The sequence below is a fragment of the Euprymna scolopes genome, chromosome 27 (assembly GCF_053919585.1).
Source record: "Euprymna scolopes isolate OS-2025 chromosome 27, ASM5391958v1, whole genome shotgun sequence".
Classification (NCBI taxonomy): Eukaryota; Metazoa; Mollusca; class Cephalopoda; order Sepiida; family Sepiolidae; genus Euprymna; species Euprymna scolopes.
Window position 1 is genome coordinate 34,752,609 of NC_136508.1, and position 19,757 is coordinate 34,772,365.

Genomic DNA, 19,757 nt, shown 5'->3' on the forward strand with positions numbered 1-19,757 from the left:
TATACACACGAATAGCGTTTGCTTTCTACTCATTCAGATTTATGGAAGGTGATGATAGTCAAGTGGTTAACAACACGGACTGACGACCTAGATGTTCCAAGTTTGAATCCAGTTCATTCCACAAAAATCACTTTCATTTAGGATGTTGGCAACCTTCTCATGGTCCCTCCCATAAGTACCCAATGTCTTTCTAGAAAGAACCCTGACTAGAAAAAATACCTTTGAATTCCAACGATATGACGATTTAAATTTATTTAATATTTTCCACTTGTAAAAGTCGAGATATTCGTTTACCAAAAATTTCAAATTCCAACAAACATACAAACAAACCAACAGAGAAAGTGCTGCTTATATCATTAGTAGAGGAGATTAAAAATAGTTTAGTGCTTGTCAAAATGTCCTGAAACCAAAGTAAGGAAATTCTGAAATACATATTAAACAGATTGAAGCTTTTATACAGGCTTAACTCAGCAGCAGCAGCAGCATAGAAGCCAAACTGTTTACCAAAAAGCCAAGTTCACATTTTTATGGCCTTGAGAAAATTTCTCATTACAAATAGAAAGGGTAGAAAATGTCTTAAAAGCAGAACAAGCAACCAGTTAACCATACAACATGTTGAGAAGCTGTCACTAAAGGTTCATACAGACCCAACCAGAGAAGCTTTTTGTAAGAGAAAGTATAAAAACATCGTGGCAGTTATTTTTAGCAAAATAGTACCGATCCATGTTAGGTGGTGGTGGTGGTTACGATATGCAGCATCATTACGTATGTGGAAAATTGGCATGCTTTTTCAGCGGAGATAATTTTAACCGCTATATACTGCCATTTCTATCCCAATCTATATATCATTAAAAGGTTATGGTGTTTTATGCAAAAGCAAACTTGAGATTGGTCTACAACAAACGGATAGGCAGAGTCCACATTACAAAGGAAGTAGTTTTACAATATTAATAGCTTAGTTCGAATTTTATGCAAGTCTAAAGGAATTTTTATTGAACTGCATAAGTGTTTTATAAATTTAAAGAAAATTAAAAAATAAAATATGGGTTAAGCTGATGTACCCATTTCAGGAATAATGGACTTACTCAGACGCTATAAATATAGTTATATCTAACATGTTATTAGATAGCGATTCATAGCAGTTATGGCCTCAGAATCATGATGTATACTTCTGTAACATGCTTTTGTTAATACACTGTTACTTATGTTTTGATTATTATCAGTCTGCAAAATTACAATATAAATACATGCTTTTTTAATATATATATATATATATATATATATATATATATATATATATATATATATATACTTTTTTGTTTCATTTTACTTCAGTCGAAGTTCTCAGAAATCATGGGGCCCACTACCTGGGGCTAACACTTGAAATCTATGAGATACATAGATATTCGAATGTTCCATTAAAGTTCTTTATCTCTCAAACACTGAGTTAGTAAAGAAATTGAGAACATAATTTTCCTCTCCCCAATTAACCATTTTCATATGTTGTAGTATATCTTTCGTTCTGGTCTCTTGGTCTTACTGGATTCCAGGAAAAGAATTTATCTAGTCTGGTGGAGTATCCAACTTCATGCTATTACTTGAGGTAATATCACTTGGAAAAGGTGCACCATTCCTCGTAAAAGCTAATGTGGGTTAGCCATAGTGAGGAGATCTTATTTGGGCAGCGAATACTATATGATTTTGAATATTTGGTCAGGGTTTACTTCTATGGAAAAGTATCCTCATGCCGGATTGTTCTGACAAACCCCTTTACAGAGAGCTTAGACACTAGAGGAAAGTGTCTAGTAGGCATTCAAGTCCTATATATATATATATATATATATATATATATATATATACACACACGTGTGCGTGTGTGATCGTTACAGTAGACAGGCATGATATTCGATATTAATTCAAAATAAAAATTTTTATTTTTGCTAAAAAGAATAAAAAAAAAATTTTCTTCCAATAAAACCATATATTCATCACAGTTACTTACTCTCTCATGCAAATACTACATAACATTTTTTCCTTACAAAATTTTATAAAGCAGTAGAATCTAGGTAAAGTATTGTACCACTCAAGGAACAGGTATAAACTAGTATTATATCATTTACTTTTATATATTTAAACAACACAAAAATATATCCCAAAATATTCTTTTAGTTTTAGAATTGAATTATGTCTGATACTAAATTTTCCGATTATTATAATCTGAAAAAAAATTTTTATTTGGATTCTCTGGACTACTGTTCTCATGTTGAGTATTTTCACAATGTTCTGGCTGATGTAACCTCTGACCTTATTTAGATATATCTTGTCGAATTCAAAAATTTGCATAAAATTACGAACAGAACCCTTTGTTTAATCCATGGGGGTAATATGCTCTGATTCTGTCAGTCATGATCGGGTAAAAGTCACGGCGATTGAACCTTTACAAAAAAAAAAAAGTTGAACTTCAAACTGAATTTTACCAAGTATTTTATCTGTTAAGCCACGGGTCTTTGCAGACACGAGAGACTGCTATCGCCAAGTCTTAAAGTTTCCATTCAAAATTACTGTAGATTCGAGTTTGGCAATATACATTTTATTATTATCATAGCAAGTGCTCGACTGAACTCCAATCTATGGTCCCCTCTTGCCAAACTTTCACAAAAAAAAAAAAAAACACTCGACTAACTACAACCACTCGACTAACTACAACCACTATATACGATCCTCCACCCACCCACTCTATCTGCGCCTAAATCTAAATGCAGATTCCATGAACAAAGCTTCTTTCCTAGAACTGCCTGCCTGTGGAACATTGTTCTGCTGACTTGCTTCTCAACTGAATACAACATGGTAGCCTTCAAATTCAATATAAACAAGTTCTTGTTGAGCTGTCCCCTTCAAAAATCAAATTCTGCTCAATTTACACCATTAGCGATTACTATACTACCACCTTACATTCATTAACGCTTATCCTGGAATGATCTTCGAGCCTTGACAAATGGTGACTCCAGAGTAAAAAAAAAAAAAAAAGAGGTCAGAGGTGACATCAGCCGAAACGTTATGAAAATAACACTCAAGATGAGAACAATAGTCCGAAGAATCCAAATAATACGAATTATCTTCATGTCAAAAATTCAGAAACATTAAAAAATTAAGTTAAAAAACAGATTTGTTCATTTTTTTTTTTTTTACCGTGTAATATTTAAGTAACATGATTTAGTTTTTAATATTTAAATCGACCGGTTAAAAAGATAAGCAAAGGAATATTGTACATGAAACTCCTTGTTGGAATATGGAAGACAAAAAAAAAAAAAAAAAAAAAAAAAAAAAAAAAAAAAAAAAAAAAAAAAAAAGGAAATGCTCATCAATATCTCCAGACTGATCTTAATAGTTAATATACAGTTTCCAAGCGTTTCTAACAAATCATTACAGGGTTTGGCCTATAAAGTAATTACACAAAGTAATTATAGCATTTATAAATGATTAGGGGGGGGGTATAGAGGGGAGGGTACCCGGTCATAAAATAGGCTTAAATATATTTTAATTCATGCAGATTTTGTATATATTATTATAGAACCAATTCTCTTTTGAATATTATACAGGGTGGAACGATTAATTTTTCGCCCTAAATAAAACACGGAATCACGTCTTTTCTAGGGCGACAATTTTGTCGTGCCACCCTGTATTCGACCTAATATATAGTATCAATTTCAATAGTTTAAAAAAAAAAAAAAAAAAATGACTCCGGTGCCATAAGAGTTTATCGGTTAAATATTTTCACACAGACACACATACATACATTGTTTTATTAATATAGAAAAGTGACATATTGAGTTAATGATAATTCTATTTTCATTTAATTATCAAAGTGTTTAATGAAAAAGAGAAGATTGAAAACGTACAAACCATTTTTAATTCATAGAATCCTGGGTTTGATTTATTTATTTATTTTTTGATGTACTAATGCGTCATTGCTTATTAAAGCCTAAAAGCCATTTGAGGATAATGTTAATGAATTTATCAGGTGGACGGTGAGGTAACACCTTGAGGATTGGCAATGATGGCCGAACAAAGGCAGAATGTGGTTATTTAATGCTTCAACAAGAATCTGTTAATATTGAACTTGAAAACGACCATGTTGTTGTAGTCAGATGGGAAGCAGCTCAGTGGTATTGTATTAGACAGATGGGTAGTTTTTGTAAAGAAACCTTGCTCATGGAAATTATATTCAGTTTTAAGTACATCAAGGAGAAAGGGAAATCATGTACAATTGTTGTAGCTAGACGAGTTCATGTTTTTTTTGTTTTTGTTTTTTTTACATAGGCGTCACCACTTATCAAGGCCGATCGGCCACTCAAGGATAAGGGTTAAAGAGTGTAGAGTAGTCAAAAGGACAATATAGTAATCAATAGTAATGGAAGTTCAGTAAATTTGTTAACTTAAGTGGAACGGCTCATCAGAAACTTGTTTACGTTGGACTTGAAGACAACCATATTATAGACAGCTGGAAAGCAGGAAAATGGAAGACAATTCCACAGGCGTGCAGTTCTAAGAAAGAAGCTTTGATCATGGAATCTATGTTTAGGTTTAGGCACAGATAAAGAGTGGGGAAAATTATTGATAATGTTTCCAGCTAGTCGAGTGTTTCTTGTGAAAGTTTGGCGAGGGGGGACCATAGATTGAAGCTCAGTCGAACACTTTCCATGAAAATAACGATAAAGCAGAGACAAACTCGCAACATCTCTTCTGTGAGATAGAGGTTGAAGCGAAGAGAAAAGGACATCTTCCACCAGGCCACGAAGTCTATTTTGAACCCTATCAAGGCAGGACAAGTCTTTTCTAGCAGCTCCTGCCCATATGTGGCAACAGTATTCCATCTTTGGGCGTATCTGGCTCTTCTATAGATAGAGAATTGCATCAGCAGTGAGATATCTACTGGATTGATAGAAGGATCCGACCATTTTTCCAGCAGCCTTGGCAACAGATTTGATGTGTTATGAACGTTTCATTAGGGTGGGGGTTATCATAGATCTTATAAGCTTTATACAATAACGAGAATAATCGTCTCAAGACAGGTAAAATTATTGCCTCAAATAGAACAGCTTTGCGCTACTTTTATGTCCCGTTACGAAGATTAAAATAAAGATATGTTATTAAATCTTGTGTCTAAAATCCTTATTCCAATTTGGATCATGCCTTTGATCCCTAAAAAAAAAAAAAAAAAAAAAAAAAAAAAAAAAAAAAAAAAAAAAAATGCAGGCAAGTTTTGACATGAGAAATAGAAAAAAATCAGGATGTTTTTTGTATGACCTGTTCTCAGATCAGTCCTCATTTATTTATTAAAATTATACATGTATATGTACACATACACATTCAAAAAGTATGTACACAAAGATGTAGAATCTTTAAAAATATATACATTTCTAAATGTATACAAAAAATATCACACACACACTTTTTTTTTTTTTTAACATTTTTCCAATCCAAGGCAGAACTAAAACTCATCAATTATGAATCACTGCACCTTGAGAATTCTGGTTTACATGATCAATCATCATGACATTGATTTTTCAATCTAAATCTTGTTGGTCCATATAAATTGTCAATTACTAAGCAACAAACATGTAACATAAAAAAAAAAATTCCTAGTCTCGAACTTTTTTTTAATCTTTTGAGCTTAGACTAGTTTTTCAATTTTCTATAGGAATTGGAAAGGTATGCATATCATCATCATCATCATCATCATCAGTTTAACATCCATTTTACATGCTGCCATACGTTAGAAGACTTTACAAAACTGATTTCCAAACTACCCTCTCTCTCTGATCATCCATATCAGTTTTTTTTTATCACTTCCTACCAGGTTTTCCTTGGCCTTCTCCTATGAACCGAACATGCTACCTCAACTGTTCTACATCTACACAAACTCTCATCCATTCTTTCAATACGTCCACACCATCAAAGTCTACTCTTCTGTGCACATCTTCCTAAACTGTCTAAATTTAATTTTGCTCCAAGGTTGTCAGAGTTAAACTTGTCTTTAAAAACTCACATTATATATCCATCGTACCATACTCATTTCTCTCCATGCAACACATATCTTCAACCCTCACTGGCCAGGTTTCATTTCCATACATGATCACACTTCATATACATGCCTTTTAGACCCTTCCTTTTAGTCAACAGTAGTAATACTATGCTGGTTAGTAATGGCAAAGTTTTTCTGAACTTAATCTATCCACTCCTAATTCTTACTAGCACCCACTTCACCCTATACTTCAATGATATCACCAAGGTAACAAAACTTCAACAGCATCAAAAGCTTCATCCAGATGTACTTTCTCTTCATCTGAATTCAATCAATTTTTATTGTTTTATACAAAATTAAATACAAAACGTACACCTGTAATGAAATATCTTTTTAAAATTGAATGGAAAAAAAAATTTTTGGAATTTAAGAAAAATTATGCAACACGAGATATGAGTTTTGTGTTTTCCAATGATAAAAACCCCATCACAAACTATAAAACAAAAGTTAAAAACAAGGAAATATTTCCAAAACAAACCCATATCTAATGCAGGTATATATGCTGTTGCTGTCCTATGCTATAATTGTCATCAAATATACGTTGGTGAAACTCAATAAGGATAATAAATATTAAAAAAAAGCAAATCCCTGAATGCATTATTCTCTATTATCTCTGAATGCATATACCATATACTGGATAAGGTCAGAGTGGTAGCACTCGATATATTCAAAGCCTTTGACAAAGTATTGCATGACAATCTTTTCATGAAAGATAACTTGCACAGTATTAATGGATGTATATTTAATATAAAGATACTTCTTAGCTAAAGAAAGCTTCAAGTCATTCCCAATGGCTAGACATCTAAACAACACGAGATCAATGTGGGTGTGCTCCAGTAGTCAATTCTTTGACCTTTATTCCTGATTTTTCATAAGCAAGCTCCCTGATGCATTTGCGTCAGAGATGGGTATATTTGCTAATGGCATCATGCCCTATTCTGAATACGCACATATCCAAAGCAATGGCCATATCCTTAGAAATTGACCCCAAGTCTGTAGTGGAATCCGAAAATGGATGTTACATTTAATGCTACTAAGACAAAACTCATTTCTTTTTAACAATTATAAGAAACCTTTCCAATCACAGATTACCATCACTAATAACACCCTACCTAGAGTTCAATATTCAAAATCTTTTGAATAACATTCACAGCTAACATGAATTGGAACAAATACATAGAAGATACTGTCAAGTCTGCTGCAAAGAAGGTAGGCGCTCCCTATACTGAAAAATTCTCACATCAGCAAGTATCTATACCTCTGCACAGCTACCATTCGCCAATACATGGAATATTGTTACCACATTTGGGTTGATGCAACAACCACTAGTTTCTTCTTAGACAAAGTATAAAAAAGAAAGTCTCAATAGGTTCCACACTGTCCAAGGTCCAGCCCCTGTCCTATCACTGCTATGTGCTTCTCTTACAAATACTTCAATGGAATATGATCCAAACATGCTGTGCCCTCCCCTCAACGTAAATACCCTTGACCAACCAGACAATCAGCAAAATCCCACCCCTTCCCTGCACAGATTCCTAGATACTAGAAAGCTTTCTACTCTAATAACTTTTTTCTCTGAAATTTCCTCCATGTATAAACATGCAGAAATTTAATTGTAATGTGAACAAACACCTTGCTGCACAACTTCCCACTTAGAATGTCCTCTATAAATTTAACCCTTGATTAACCAAAGCCTCCAATCTTTCAGTTGCAATATGTCTTGTTTGGAGTGAATAGAAATAAAATTTTTAAATTATTTAGAATAAAATATGGATTTTTGCATTTCGCTCAAGCAACTTATTTTTATTCGCACCATGTTTCAGCATTTAATTTTTTTTTTTTTTTAACTAATAGAACATGCAAACTGACGATTCGACTAAAAAAAACATATTCATCATCTTTATAAGCAAACATACTAGCTACAAAAGGACAACTTCCTAGATCCCTGTCCTTTAGAGAGAAAATTATGAACTTAGTCATCGTTTTCCCGTGGTTAGCCATAAACATATCTACTCATCTATGACTTACACTGCACGCGCGTAAAAAAGATGGCCGCCGAAGAATACAATGCATAATACAACTTTTTATATCTCGATGACTAATTATTTCTGCAAAATTTCAATTCGATTTTCGTATCCAGCATAATCGAAAACCCTTCTAAGTTGTCATTTAAAAGAAAATTGTGGAGGTGGGTGGACCTAATCTAAAAAAATACCCTCATTTCTAAAATAATATATTTTAGAACTGAGTAAATGAAACTTTCGATAAACAAACGAAACTTTTTTGGATTAAAAAATAAAAAAATAAATAAATAAATAAAAAGGGGGGATCATTTTTTAAAAACGTATCAAAATAAATTACGTAATATGAAATTTTTCATCAATTTAAAAATTATAAAAATATTAGAAAGCAAAAAAACTCCAATGTTTTGGATGTTTCTTCAACTACGGATGCCGAATGCCCCTAATCATAAAACTAATTGTTTATCATATTTTTCAAATTAAATGGGATATATCTTTTTATTATTATTAAATTGTTAGGTGAAATTACAAAAAAAAAACAAAAAAAAAAAAAAAAAAAAAAACACCCTCTCCATGTTAAGCCGACTTTCTAAATAAATTTCAGCACGGTCGGTCGGGTAGCATAAGTGCATCCTGATAATACTATTGAAAAAAAAAAAAAAAAGTAGCGTAATACAATAAGTGCATAAGCACTAAAAAAATCTAATGACGTCACAAATTTTATTGTTTTAATTTATTTATTTTGCACTTGAAAACGTGATTTCAGTTTTGAATAAATTGTAAATATTGGCGGACAATCTAAAGAAATCCAAAGAAATAAGCGAAGCAATTAAAGGGGGGGAAATGGCTTTCAAATTGTAAACTATTTCACACATTTTAGAGACCGACTGGATTCTTCGTCGATACAGGTTGGAAAGATAAAATTGTCGCACTAGCAAAAACGACATGATTACATTTCCATTTAATGAATTTTTTTTTTCAGACTATCTACTAGTTGACCAGTTGTGTACAAATTCCAAGAGCGATAGGAGCCTTCTATCATATCTAAGAGTGACAATGTTCAACAAACGAAATCGGAGATATGCGCCGCCGCCGCGCCGCTCTCTACCAATCCAAGTTATGTCAACAGGATCATTGCAAGCACTCTCAAAATGCATCGCTGGATTGCCATGAATAACAGGGACGTGCCACGTGCTCAGAGTGATGAAAACGAAGTTTCCGGCCATGGTTATGGTCTTTGGTGTGGTTTCAAGTGAGGGCCACACAGACAGCAGTCACACACCAACACCACATCTTGGAAGTCGACTTGAAAGTCAACACCAAAGTACCTGGATGTGCTGTACAGTTTGGTGATTCCCTGGTGCAATCGGGTGGCAGCTAGCAGACCCTGTGTGTGGCAGCAGGACTCTGCGCCGGTCCAAAAGTCCAAAGAGACCCAGGTTTGGCTTCAAAAGTGCTACTACTCACTGACACCCCTCCTCTCGCGACTTGAACCCGTTGGACTACTTCGTTTGGTCATACGTCGAGAACATCACCAACACGACCTCCCACAACATTAAAGCCAGCCTGGTTGCCGCCGGCGCTACTCCCAGTTCCGGACTCGTATGGAGGCGGTGATTGAGGCTGAAGGCGGCTACACTGAATAGATGTCAGTTCTACTACATAATCAAGTTACCTGATTTTTTTTTTTTTTTCAGTAAAAGTTTTTAAATAAAACTGTACTGTTTTCTTTATGGTTCCACCTTGTACTCGGAACAGACTCCATAAGAATTGAAATCCTTTGGGTGTCCATTCCTTACAAGAACCTTTATTATTATTCACACATTTACAATTTGTTGGCCGAGTGAAGGCATGGCCGACGCTTATCATCGCAGTCCAGTGTTGACAAAGGTTTTTTTTTAAGACTTTATGCGATCCTGTCGGCTATATTTTGATTATAAAAGTTCATGGGATGGCTTTTTTGTCCAGCCAACAGAACAGGGCCGCAGAAAGCTTTTGTCAACACAGGGGATGCTAAACTTGAAGATAACATTATTTACAATCTTTTGTTTTGTTTTTACTTCCTTTTAGCAATTAAAGTCAAGATTATCTGCTTTCTTTGATTTCCGGTTTCTGCGGAGTAGACAGGACGCCGGTGACGACCCAGATAATCCTCACTGATAACGAGACCCCCCCCCCTTTTTTCTTTTTTTTTTTTTTACTATTCTGAACTTTCACCAACTATTTCTTTAAAAGAAAGAAAAAAATGGTACGTATGCACTTATGTTACCGTTATGAAATAATAACGCTAATATTTAGAAAGCCATTTTTAATATGGAGAGGGGAAGGTGTTTTTACCTAACAATTTAATAAAAAATATATCGTAAAATTTCAATTTAACTTGAAAATGCTATTTTTAAAAAATAGCACGGTAAAGTGCATATGCAGCGAAAAAAAAAAAAATTTTTATTCTAAAATATTTTGGTAAATATCCAGAACAAAATCGATTGATATTTTTCAAAAATTCTTACAGACGAATTCGTTTGAGTATTTGATTTTAAAAAAACTTCTTACATTTTCATTTTTCAATAAGAAAAAATATTTGTAATATTTATATAGTCATGGTATTTTTTACTAATAATTAGTCAGAAGAAATCGTATGTGTTGTTAACGTTTGCTCCGCAGAAATCGGAAGTCAAAACGAGTATACAATCTTGATTTTTACCGTTTTAGCTTTGTTTTGTTTCGTTTTTTTTTTTTTTTTTTTTTACCGTTTTAGCTTTGTTTTATTTCGTGAATACAAACTAAAATGATTAACGTATAGGCGAGAAACACAGACACTGAAGATATCGCCCAATATTAATAACGATTACATCATAAGCTAGAAAAAAAAAACAAGATTCAACTTGGGGGGGGGGCTTTGTGTATTTACCACTAGGACTTAGGGTTAATGAGGGGGTCATATCATAATGTTTTTGCATCTTTTTTTTTTTTTTTTACTGACAAAAATTTTAGGCTGTTTTCCTATAATTTATTATTCCCAAGATGAACTTTTTATGCTAGTGCAGAGAGAGAGTGATCCGATCCGCGCTATTTTTTAAATCGTATTTCCAAATTTAATTAAAGTTTTATGATATGTTTTTTTTTATTCAATTGTAAGGTTGAAGTATAGAATATGTACAAAGCACCCTCCCCTCTCCATGTTAGGAATGGCTTTTTAAATAATAACGTTATTATTTACGTCCGGATCACTCTAGTGCTGTCACTTTGTTGCAGTTGCACTAGTACCAACTTTCTTCTTTTTTTTTAATCGTCCTTAGACAATTCTTAGAAATTACTCTTTGAAAACAAATGCCTCACTTTTTTCTTGTAAACATACAATAAATCTATTTAAAAAAAAAAGAAAAAAAAGGTGTTTCTATGTCCTAAAATGCTATTCGGTTAAGAAGTAGGGTACTTGTTCAGTTTAAGAACCGTACTGAAATAATAACGTAATAAGATTATTTCAGCACGGTTCTTAAACTTAGAAAGCCATTTTTAACATGTGGAGAGATGACTTGTTAACTATTGTGTATTTTCATCTAACAATTTAATAAACAAAAGATACAGTCAAAATTGAATTTAACTTGAAAATCATATTTAAAAAAAAAATAGTGCGACCCGTACGTAAACTGCATAAGTATTCGAAGTAGGTTATCATTTTTACATTAAATTTATATGAAAGTGGTCCTGGTTCTCTTCTCTAAATTCTAAAGTAATCGTTTTTATTTGCTTGTTTATTTGGGTGCTTATTTTAGAATTTAAAAAAAAAAATACAGAAAACAAACCGTTATGATGTGCGTACTCGTCACGGAATGAATTTGTCATATTCAAAAAATACCATCAGATTTTTCGGGTTGTTTGTTTACATGTAAACGCTGGCAAAATGTAGAATCTGTATTTTGGGAGATGGTTAGTATACGGCGTAACGGTAGAAATTTACCATTAAAATCGCATTTACATATTTTAGTTCGAATTTTTCAGTGAAGAGTCGTTAATTACTTCATTGTCTTACCTGGGGTTCGATCCCGGCATCGATGTGTTCGCACAATAAAGCGAAGGCCACCTGTAATCGCGCGTGGTAACTCTGCTTGCCGTTCTGAAAATACTCTATGTTGCTAACTGCATAAGTCCTTAACTCCCTAAAGAGGGAGGTTAAAATTCGTCTCATACTGCTGTCCCCAGGATCCGATAATGGTGAGGAAGAAGAAGGAGAAGGTTGAATGTTTTCGCTATTTCCTTCTGGAAGCAAAGGGCGAGAAAGTATCGAAGAAGTCGTTTGATGATGATGGTGATTGCCGTCGTGCCCTCCGATGAGGTCGATGGTGATGGTGTTCGCCAACCCCGACAAACCACACGTTGTTTCGGCTTCTTCGTTACTATCGCTTGACAAACCAGAAAAACAGGCGGACGACGGAATATCAACTTGTTCTGGCCGTCCGTCCTCGATATGTGACGCTGCTGCTGCCTGTGGCGACACGGCCGTGTGACTATTTGAAGTCGACGGTCGTCCCCACAACTTGACATCATCTGCCATTGTGTAATTGTACAGGATTAGGAAGAGGTTTATTCATGTATGTACCTAACGCACTATTCAACTAATGCGTTTCTCATGTTTTGCGTGTGTGTGTGTGTGTTAAGTGCATGCGTGTGAAGAGTGAGTGTAAACAGGTTTGTGCGCATGTGCGAAAATGTTTGCGTGTGTTGAACACTCCTCCTTTCTCTAAACATCTACTATTACCCTTCCTCTCTCTCTCTTTCTCTCTCTTTTCTTTTCTCTTTATCGTTTCTTTCTTTCTTTCTTTCCCTTTTTTCTTTCTCTTTCTCTCTCTGTTTTTTTTCCTTCCTTCTCGCTCGCCTTTCACTCTTTATTATTTACTAAGTCGATTTACCCGGTGTTTCTCGGAATTCTGTTTACTTTAATTTTTTTGTTTTCGTTTTTTTAAATTTGCCAAGTTATATTTACCCGGCGTTGTCCGGGTAGGGAGTTCCGAGAAAACAATTAAATTTTTAGTGCATATTTATAATTGAACCACTTTTCAAAACAGAAATACAGAAAATTCTTTTTTAAAAAACTTTATGATATACGTACTTGTCACGGAACGAAGACGTCATATTCCAAAAATCGCGAAAATTGATCAAGTATTCTTTTTAACTAACAAAGGCAAATTTTATGATAAAGAGAAACGTTCTGTTTTGATCAGCCATGTTTAATAAATAAGAGGGAGACAACCCAGTTCGAGCTATCGAGATCAAAATCAGCCCTAAAATCGTAAAAAAAAAAAAAAAAGCAAAAACAATGATTTTGTACATTTTTTTTTTTTTTTTTAATACGGCATCTTCGTTCAGTAGTGGGTACGTACACCCACTGTCATGATTTTTTCATCAATTTATTTTGTTTTCATAGGTTTTATTCTAAATAAGCACCATTTTTTTTAATAGGAATTTAAAAAATTCGTTTTGTTTTCCTTTTATTTAATTTTTATTTCAGAAAATATTTAAATAATAATTCAATATTTATCAAGGTTATTTATAGGCGAAAAAGATATACACACACTGAATTGATGGTTGTTGGTAAAAAAACAAAAGTCAGAACCGAACGAACGATAGAGCGAGCGTAATAGCAACTTTATTTAGGAGAACGCGCTGCCGCTAGGTCGGTAAGGGTTCCAGGCAATCTGGGGCGAATATTATCTATGGATCTATAACATTCCTCTGTTTAGTTGTATGTGTATATTTTTTATCTGCTTTGTCTTTGATTTATAGCGTTTGATGGTGTTATGATCTATGAGATAAAATCAGTCTTTGTACCACGAGGGTGTTATAGTTTTGTCTGATTTAATTTGAAGTGGGGTCATATTTGTTTTTGACTGATGGTGATGTTGAGTTTGGTGATTTCGTCTCCAACATTAAGTTTCTTCGATCTTATTGTGTCCTGTACGGTTTTAGGTTCAGAAATATCAAAGTGAACCTTTTTTTTATCACCGGAATTGGTATGGCGCAAAAATGGGTGTGATTGCAACGGAGTCTAGTTCCATTAGGCGTCTCTACTAAGTAGCTTCCAGGTTTTTCGTCATTTTTGACGATGGTTTCAGTATGCATTGTTGAATTTATTTAGTACCTGTAACACCCTGAACTGGGAATAATGGTGATAATTTTCTAGTTCTGTTATAATGGTCATCAAGGGTTTTTTTTTTTTATCTTTGCTGATCTCTCACGTAACTTTCCGCGATGTTCTTCCACTCCTGATTTTGATCGGCTCGTTAAGATGTTTGGTATACGTCTTCCAAAAAGAATTTCAGCTGATGATAGTAGTTTTTTTTTTTAATTCAATTTTCACCCCAAATAAGGCACAGTGCCACTTTGAAGTAGGGGGATACTATCGAGGACATAAGTTGCAGGGGTTATTATGAAGAGAAATGAGTAGCAAGATGTTTGTTCACATTACACTTGAACTTCTGCATGTCAGTACAGTTGGGGAAGCAGAATCCTGAAAGGGAGTTCCAACGTCTAGCAGTTTTGGAGAAGAAACTATTAGAGTAGAAGGCCTTCTTACACCTAGGGATCTCTACTGTGAAGGGGTGGGATTTAGCTGCTTGTCGGGTTTGTCGGGGGTATTCACATTGAGGGGGTACAAGTGTTTGTAGTTCATCAGAGCATTCACTATTAAAGTACTTGTAGAACAGGCAGAGGGATGCAACATTTCGTCGATGGGACAGAGGCTGAATCCTAGATGACAGTTCAGAACCTATCAGGTTAGTAGTGACTCTCTTTTGAACCCTGTCCAGGAGTGAGAGACAATACTCAATACATGGGTGAATGGTGGCCTTATAGAGGTACAGGATACTTTCAGGCGTAAGTAATCTTCTGGCACGGTAAAGAGAGCCCACCTTCCTCGTAGCAGCCTTGGCAATGTTCTCAATGTATCTATTTCAGTTCATGTTCCCTGTAAACGTTAGGCCGAGGAGTTTAAAGGAAGTACTTTCGGGTAATGTGTTCTTGGCCATTGGTATTGATGGTAGAGAAGGTTTCTTGTAATTATTGAAGGAGACAAGCTTAGTCTTGGCAGCATTGAATGTGACCATCGATTTTTGTCCCCATTCCACTACAGATTTGAGGTCATCCGCTAGTGTTTCTGCCATTTCCTTGAATATGTGTTCATTTGTTTTCCCCTCATACCTGTTATAGAAAGTGGTGTCATCAGCAAATGTACCAATTCCAAAACAATTTTATTAGGGGGGTCATTTATGAATATCAGGAATAATAAAGGTCCAAGGATAGACCCCTGAGGTACTCCCACATTTATATCATATTGTTTAGATGTACGACCGTCGGGGACAACCTGGATTTTTCTCTTACTTAAGAAGGATTTAATTACATTATGTATTCTTCAAATGATACCATATGATCTAATTTTCCTTAGAAGACCATCGTGCCACACCCTGTCAAAAGCCTTAGATATATAGAAGGCTACTGCTCTACCCTCCCCTGTTTTGTCTAGTGAATGGTATATACGTTCAGAGATTACAGTTAGGATGTCTGCTTTGGAACGTGCTTGCCTAAATCCATATTGTTTGTCGGTCAACAGTTTAGCAGCTGTAAGGTGATGGACTAGAGCTTGATTAACTAAGGACTCAGATATTTTAGCGAAAAGCGGGAGAAGGCTAATGGGGCGATAATTTAATGGAAGGTCTTGTTTTTAATCCTTCAGGGAGACTAGCCACCCTCCTCACCAAACAAGTCTGGTGGGGGAAAGTTTAGTCGCCGATGACCCGACCATGAGGCAGGTAGTACTGGGTTACATGGTACTAGTAGCATATGACATGACCTGATATGCATATATATATATGCATATATATATATATATGCATATATATATATATGCATATATATATATATATATATATGAAATATTTAATTAAAGAATTATTTTTTATAGAAAAATGATTACCCTTTTTAATCATTATTTGCCTTTTCTGTGTATGAAATTAATTCAACTTTTCAGAGATATCACTCTGATAACCAATACCAAACGATTGATATCAAGCAACGGTAGACATATCAACAAACCAGACCTTTCCACCTACTAGAGTTTTTAGCCAAACAGTGACCATTTATGAGAGAAGAACCCACTAGCGATGACCAACAACCCTGGCGACGTCACGGAGAGCAAAAGTACTGGTCTAATATCGCTAAAAACTGAATGGTATGAAAATTGTATTATTATGTGACTTAGTGACCTTGAAGTTAAAACCGGCATTATATGCATGGTTCCAGCAAGCAGAGTGTGTTTTCATACACTTGAAGGATCCAAGACTAGACGATGTTACATTTATGTAAACTGCCCTGATTGTAGACAACAATCCATGGGAGCGGTAGTGTTACATATGTGATCTTCTTGACGGTTTCATTAAATTAATTTCATTTAACTGCGGCGGGATAGGAACTCCGAATCTCCTAACTGCATCCTCAACAATTACTGCCTTCCATAGTTGTTGTTATCTTACTACATTTTTTTTAAGCCTCTGGCCGGATTTGGGGTAGGATTGAAACCGTTATCTTCAGACAATTCTCACCTGGAACTCTGGAGATTCAACGTCTCTATCCACTGTGCCACCGGCCCTGAAGGGCGATCAAGGTGGATGTTTTTTGTGTTATAAATCCATGTTTATTTATTATCTGATCTCCCATGATCGGGTCCTTACCGGATGGTATATATATTATTCAATTGGAATTCTAATTAAAGTCAAATCCGGATGATGTGTCATGTGGTTAGCACATAAATTTAAATAAGTACAAACATATCTTTGAAAATATTATCTTGGAAGGTCAATATGAAAACATTTGGGAAATGAGTAATACTGTACTGTTTTTTTTTGGGGGGGGGGGGGTTGCAATGAGAAATGAAAATCATTTTATTTAAATTTCTCTGAGACTGTTGATGGACTAGAGAGAAAAATCTATTCTTTAATTTGTGTGTCGACATCGTGACATGTTTGAATAGAAGTTGTTAATGGATACCTTAACTCTCTTTTTTTTTATCAATTTTCTGAAAGTTTTATGTTTTTTGAAAGTTTTATGCTTTCTGAAAGTTTTGTTTTCTGAAAGTATTGTTTTCTCAAAGTTTTATGTGTTCTCAAAGTTTTTTTTTTTTTAAGTTTTATGTTTTCTGAAAGTATTATGTTTTCTGAAAGTTTTATGTTTTCTGAAGTTTTATGTTTTCTGAAAGTATTATGCTTTCTCAAAGTTTTATGTTTTCTCAAAGTTTTATGTTTTTTTAAAAGTTTTGCTTTCTGAAAGTTTTATGTTTTCTGAAAGTTTTATGTTTTCTTAAAGTATGTTTTCTAAAAGTATTATGTTTTCTGAAAGTTTTATGCTTTCTGAAAGTTTTATGCTTTCTGAAAGTTTTATGTTTTCTGAAAGTTTTATGTTTTCTGAAAGTATTATGCTTTCTCAGAGTTTTATGTTTTTTGAAAGTATTATGCTTTCTGAATGTATTATGTTTTAACCCTCTTATTAGTTGTATATTATTTATTTTTTTAAATAAATGAAATAATTATTTTAAAAAATATGATCTAATATATAAAAGGCTATAATGTTTGTCTGTCTGTCTCCATATTTTCAAACTCTATCTCCTCCGAAACTAAAATTCACAGAGCGGCGCTAGGGGCCTCAAATGATTGGATTTTTATGGACCATTCTTTTATGGGTCTTTAGCTGGTTAAAATAATTTTAAAGGGTCAAAAATGGGTCCAAAATGAAAAAAATCGTTATGCATTTTGTACATTCATCTTAGCTTATTTTTAATTTTTAATCAGTTCATATGTATCTCACGTTGGTACAGTGGTAACGTCACCAACTTTGAATATTACAGTTTTGCTTTCAGTTTCAATTCTAGTTAATGCCACCCAAATACTTCTTTTTTTAAAACTTTTGAAACTGCGACTCTATAATAATATATATGAAATCTGGACAAATTAAAATATCATATTTAAGCGTATTTTACGACTGGTAAAAGTCCCGTCCTCGCTAGTCTAATGTATAAAAGCTTATAAGTTTGTCTGTTTGTCTGTCTCCGTATTTTCAAACTCTATCTCTTCCAAAACTAAAAGTCGACGAGTGGCACTAGGGGACTCACATGATTGGATTTTTTACAGACCGTTCCTTTATGGATTTTTACTTGGTTAAAATAGTTTTAAGGGGTCAAAAGTAGGTCAAAATTGAAAAAAATCATTATACATTTTGTACATTCATCTTAGTTTATTTTTAATTTTTAATCAGCTCATGTGCATCTCACATTGATAGAGTGGTAACGTCACCAGCTTTAAATGCTACAGTTTTGCTTTCGGTTTCGATTCTAGCTGATGGTAGCTTTGTTCGACAGCTAAGTCTCTCTCTCGGTTCAAAATGTTGGGATCCAGCAACAAGCAAGAGCAAGATAGCCAGCAACCAAATTAAACTGCAGACCAGCTTAATGCGGGTAATGGTCTTCCGCTTTATGGTTTTTTAAATCAGAGATTTGCTTCTCCTAGAAAGGTTGCCTTCACCACGGCTTACGGGAGCCCTCTCCACCCCAATACACATATACACACACACAAATATACACGGTGCTAGTTGGCCGCTGACCCAAAAAAAGAGTTCATTCGCCCTTTGGAAGGTCTTGTTTTTTATCCTTCAGGGAGACTAGCCGCCCTCCTCACCAAACAAGTCTGGTGGGGGAATCAGTTTAGTCGCCGGTGACCCGACCATGAGGCAGGTAGTACAGGGTTACATGGTACCAGTAGCACATGACATGACCTGACATATAGATAAATATATATATATGGTACCAGTAGCACATGACATGACCTGACATATAGATAAATATATATATATATATATATATATATATATATATATATATATATATATATATATCTGTCTATATGGTTATCTAGCTATCTAGTGATGAGTGGACAACAGAGATTGCAATTGCCATATTGTGACAGGTCCTCAAACATGTCAAACCATGTCAAACTTAATGACCAGTCAAGTTTGCACTGGAAGTTGACGTGTTGCATGTCACGTGTTCCGGTTTGCACAAGCATCATTGGCAGTCAGATTCGAGACATCAAGATTGGCTGAAAATGGGTTTCCCCATGAGGGGGAAGAAATCTCAGAATGGTGGCATAGAAGAACACTACCCCCCCCCCCTAAATCAGAGATCGTCTATCAAGAACAATGGCAACAGTCCATTATACAATGTACAGACAAACATACATATGGTCCGTTATGATAAGAAACAAAAGACATTAGAAGTGCCACATATACACATTTAAACACACCACGATTCAAATATACACACTGTACATTATTTAGTACCAGTATATACACGGATATATAAACACCACCACACACCACTATACATCAACCCAACAAACACACAAAATGGTGACCGTATGTCTTGAAAAGAAACCTAAATAGCTGGTGGCTACAAAATACAGATATAAAATACTTTTTGATTTTTTTTTTTTTGTAGAAAATGCTTCAGACTAAGCATGAAGCCCCTTGATGTAAGGAGCTAAGAAGGACGAAAGATGATTATCAAAAAGTCAGAAGATGCCTATTGACATTAGTTTTGAAAAGACCAAGGC

General features: G+C 34.5%; 1 protein-coding gene across 2 annotated transcripts in view; it reads right to left on the reverse strand.

The window, feature by feature from the left end:
* The window catches only part of LOC145248808 (hormone-sensitive lipase-like), a 129,356-nt gene extending 115,987 nt beyond the window's left edge, over positions 1 to 13,369 (reverse strand). For both annotated transcript variants that reach the window (XM_080110461.1, XM_080110460.1), the window contains exon 1: positions 12,140 to 13,369. In XM_080110461.1, the coding sequence (XP_079966587.1) occupies positions 12,140 to 12,661 (522 nt within the window). In that variant the 5' untranslated portion in view covers positions 12,662 to 13,369. The remainder of the gene's footprint in view (positions 1 to 12,139) is intronic.
* Between the last annotated feature and the right edge of the window lie 6,388 nt (positions 13,370 to 19,757).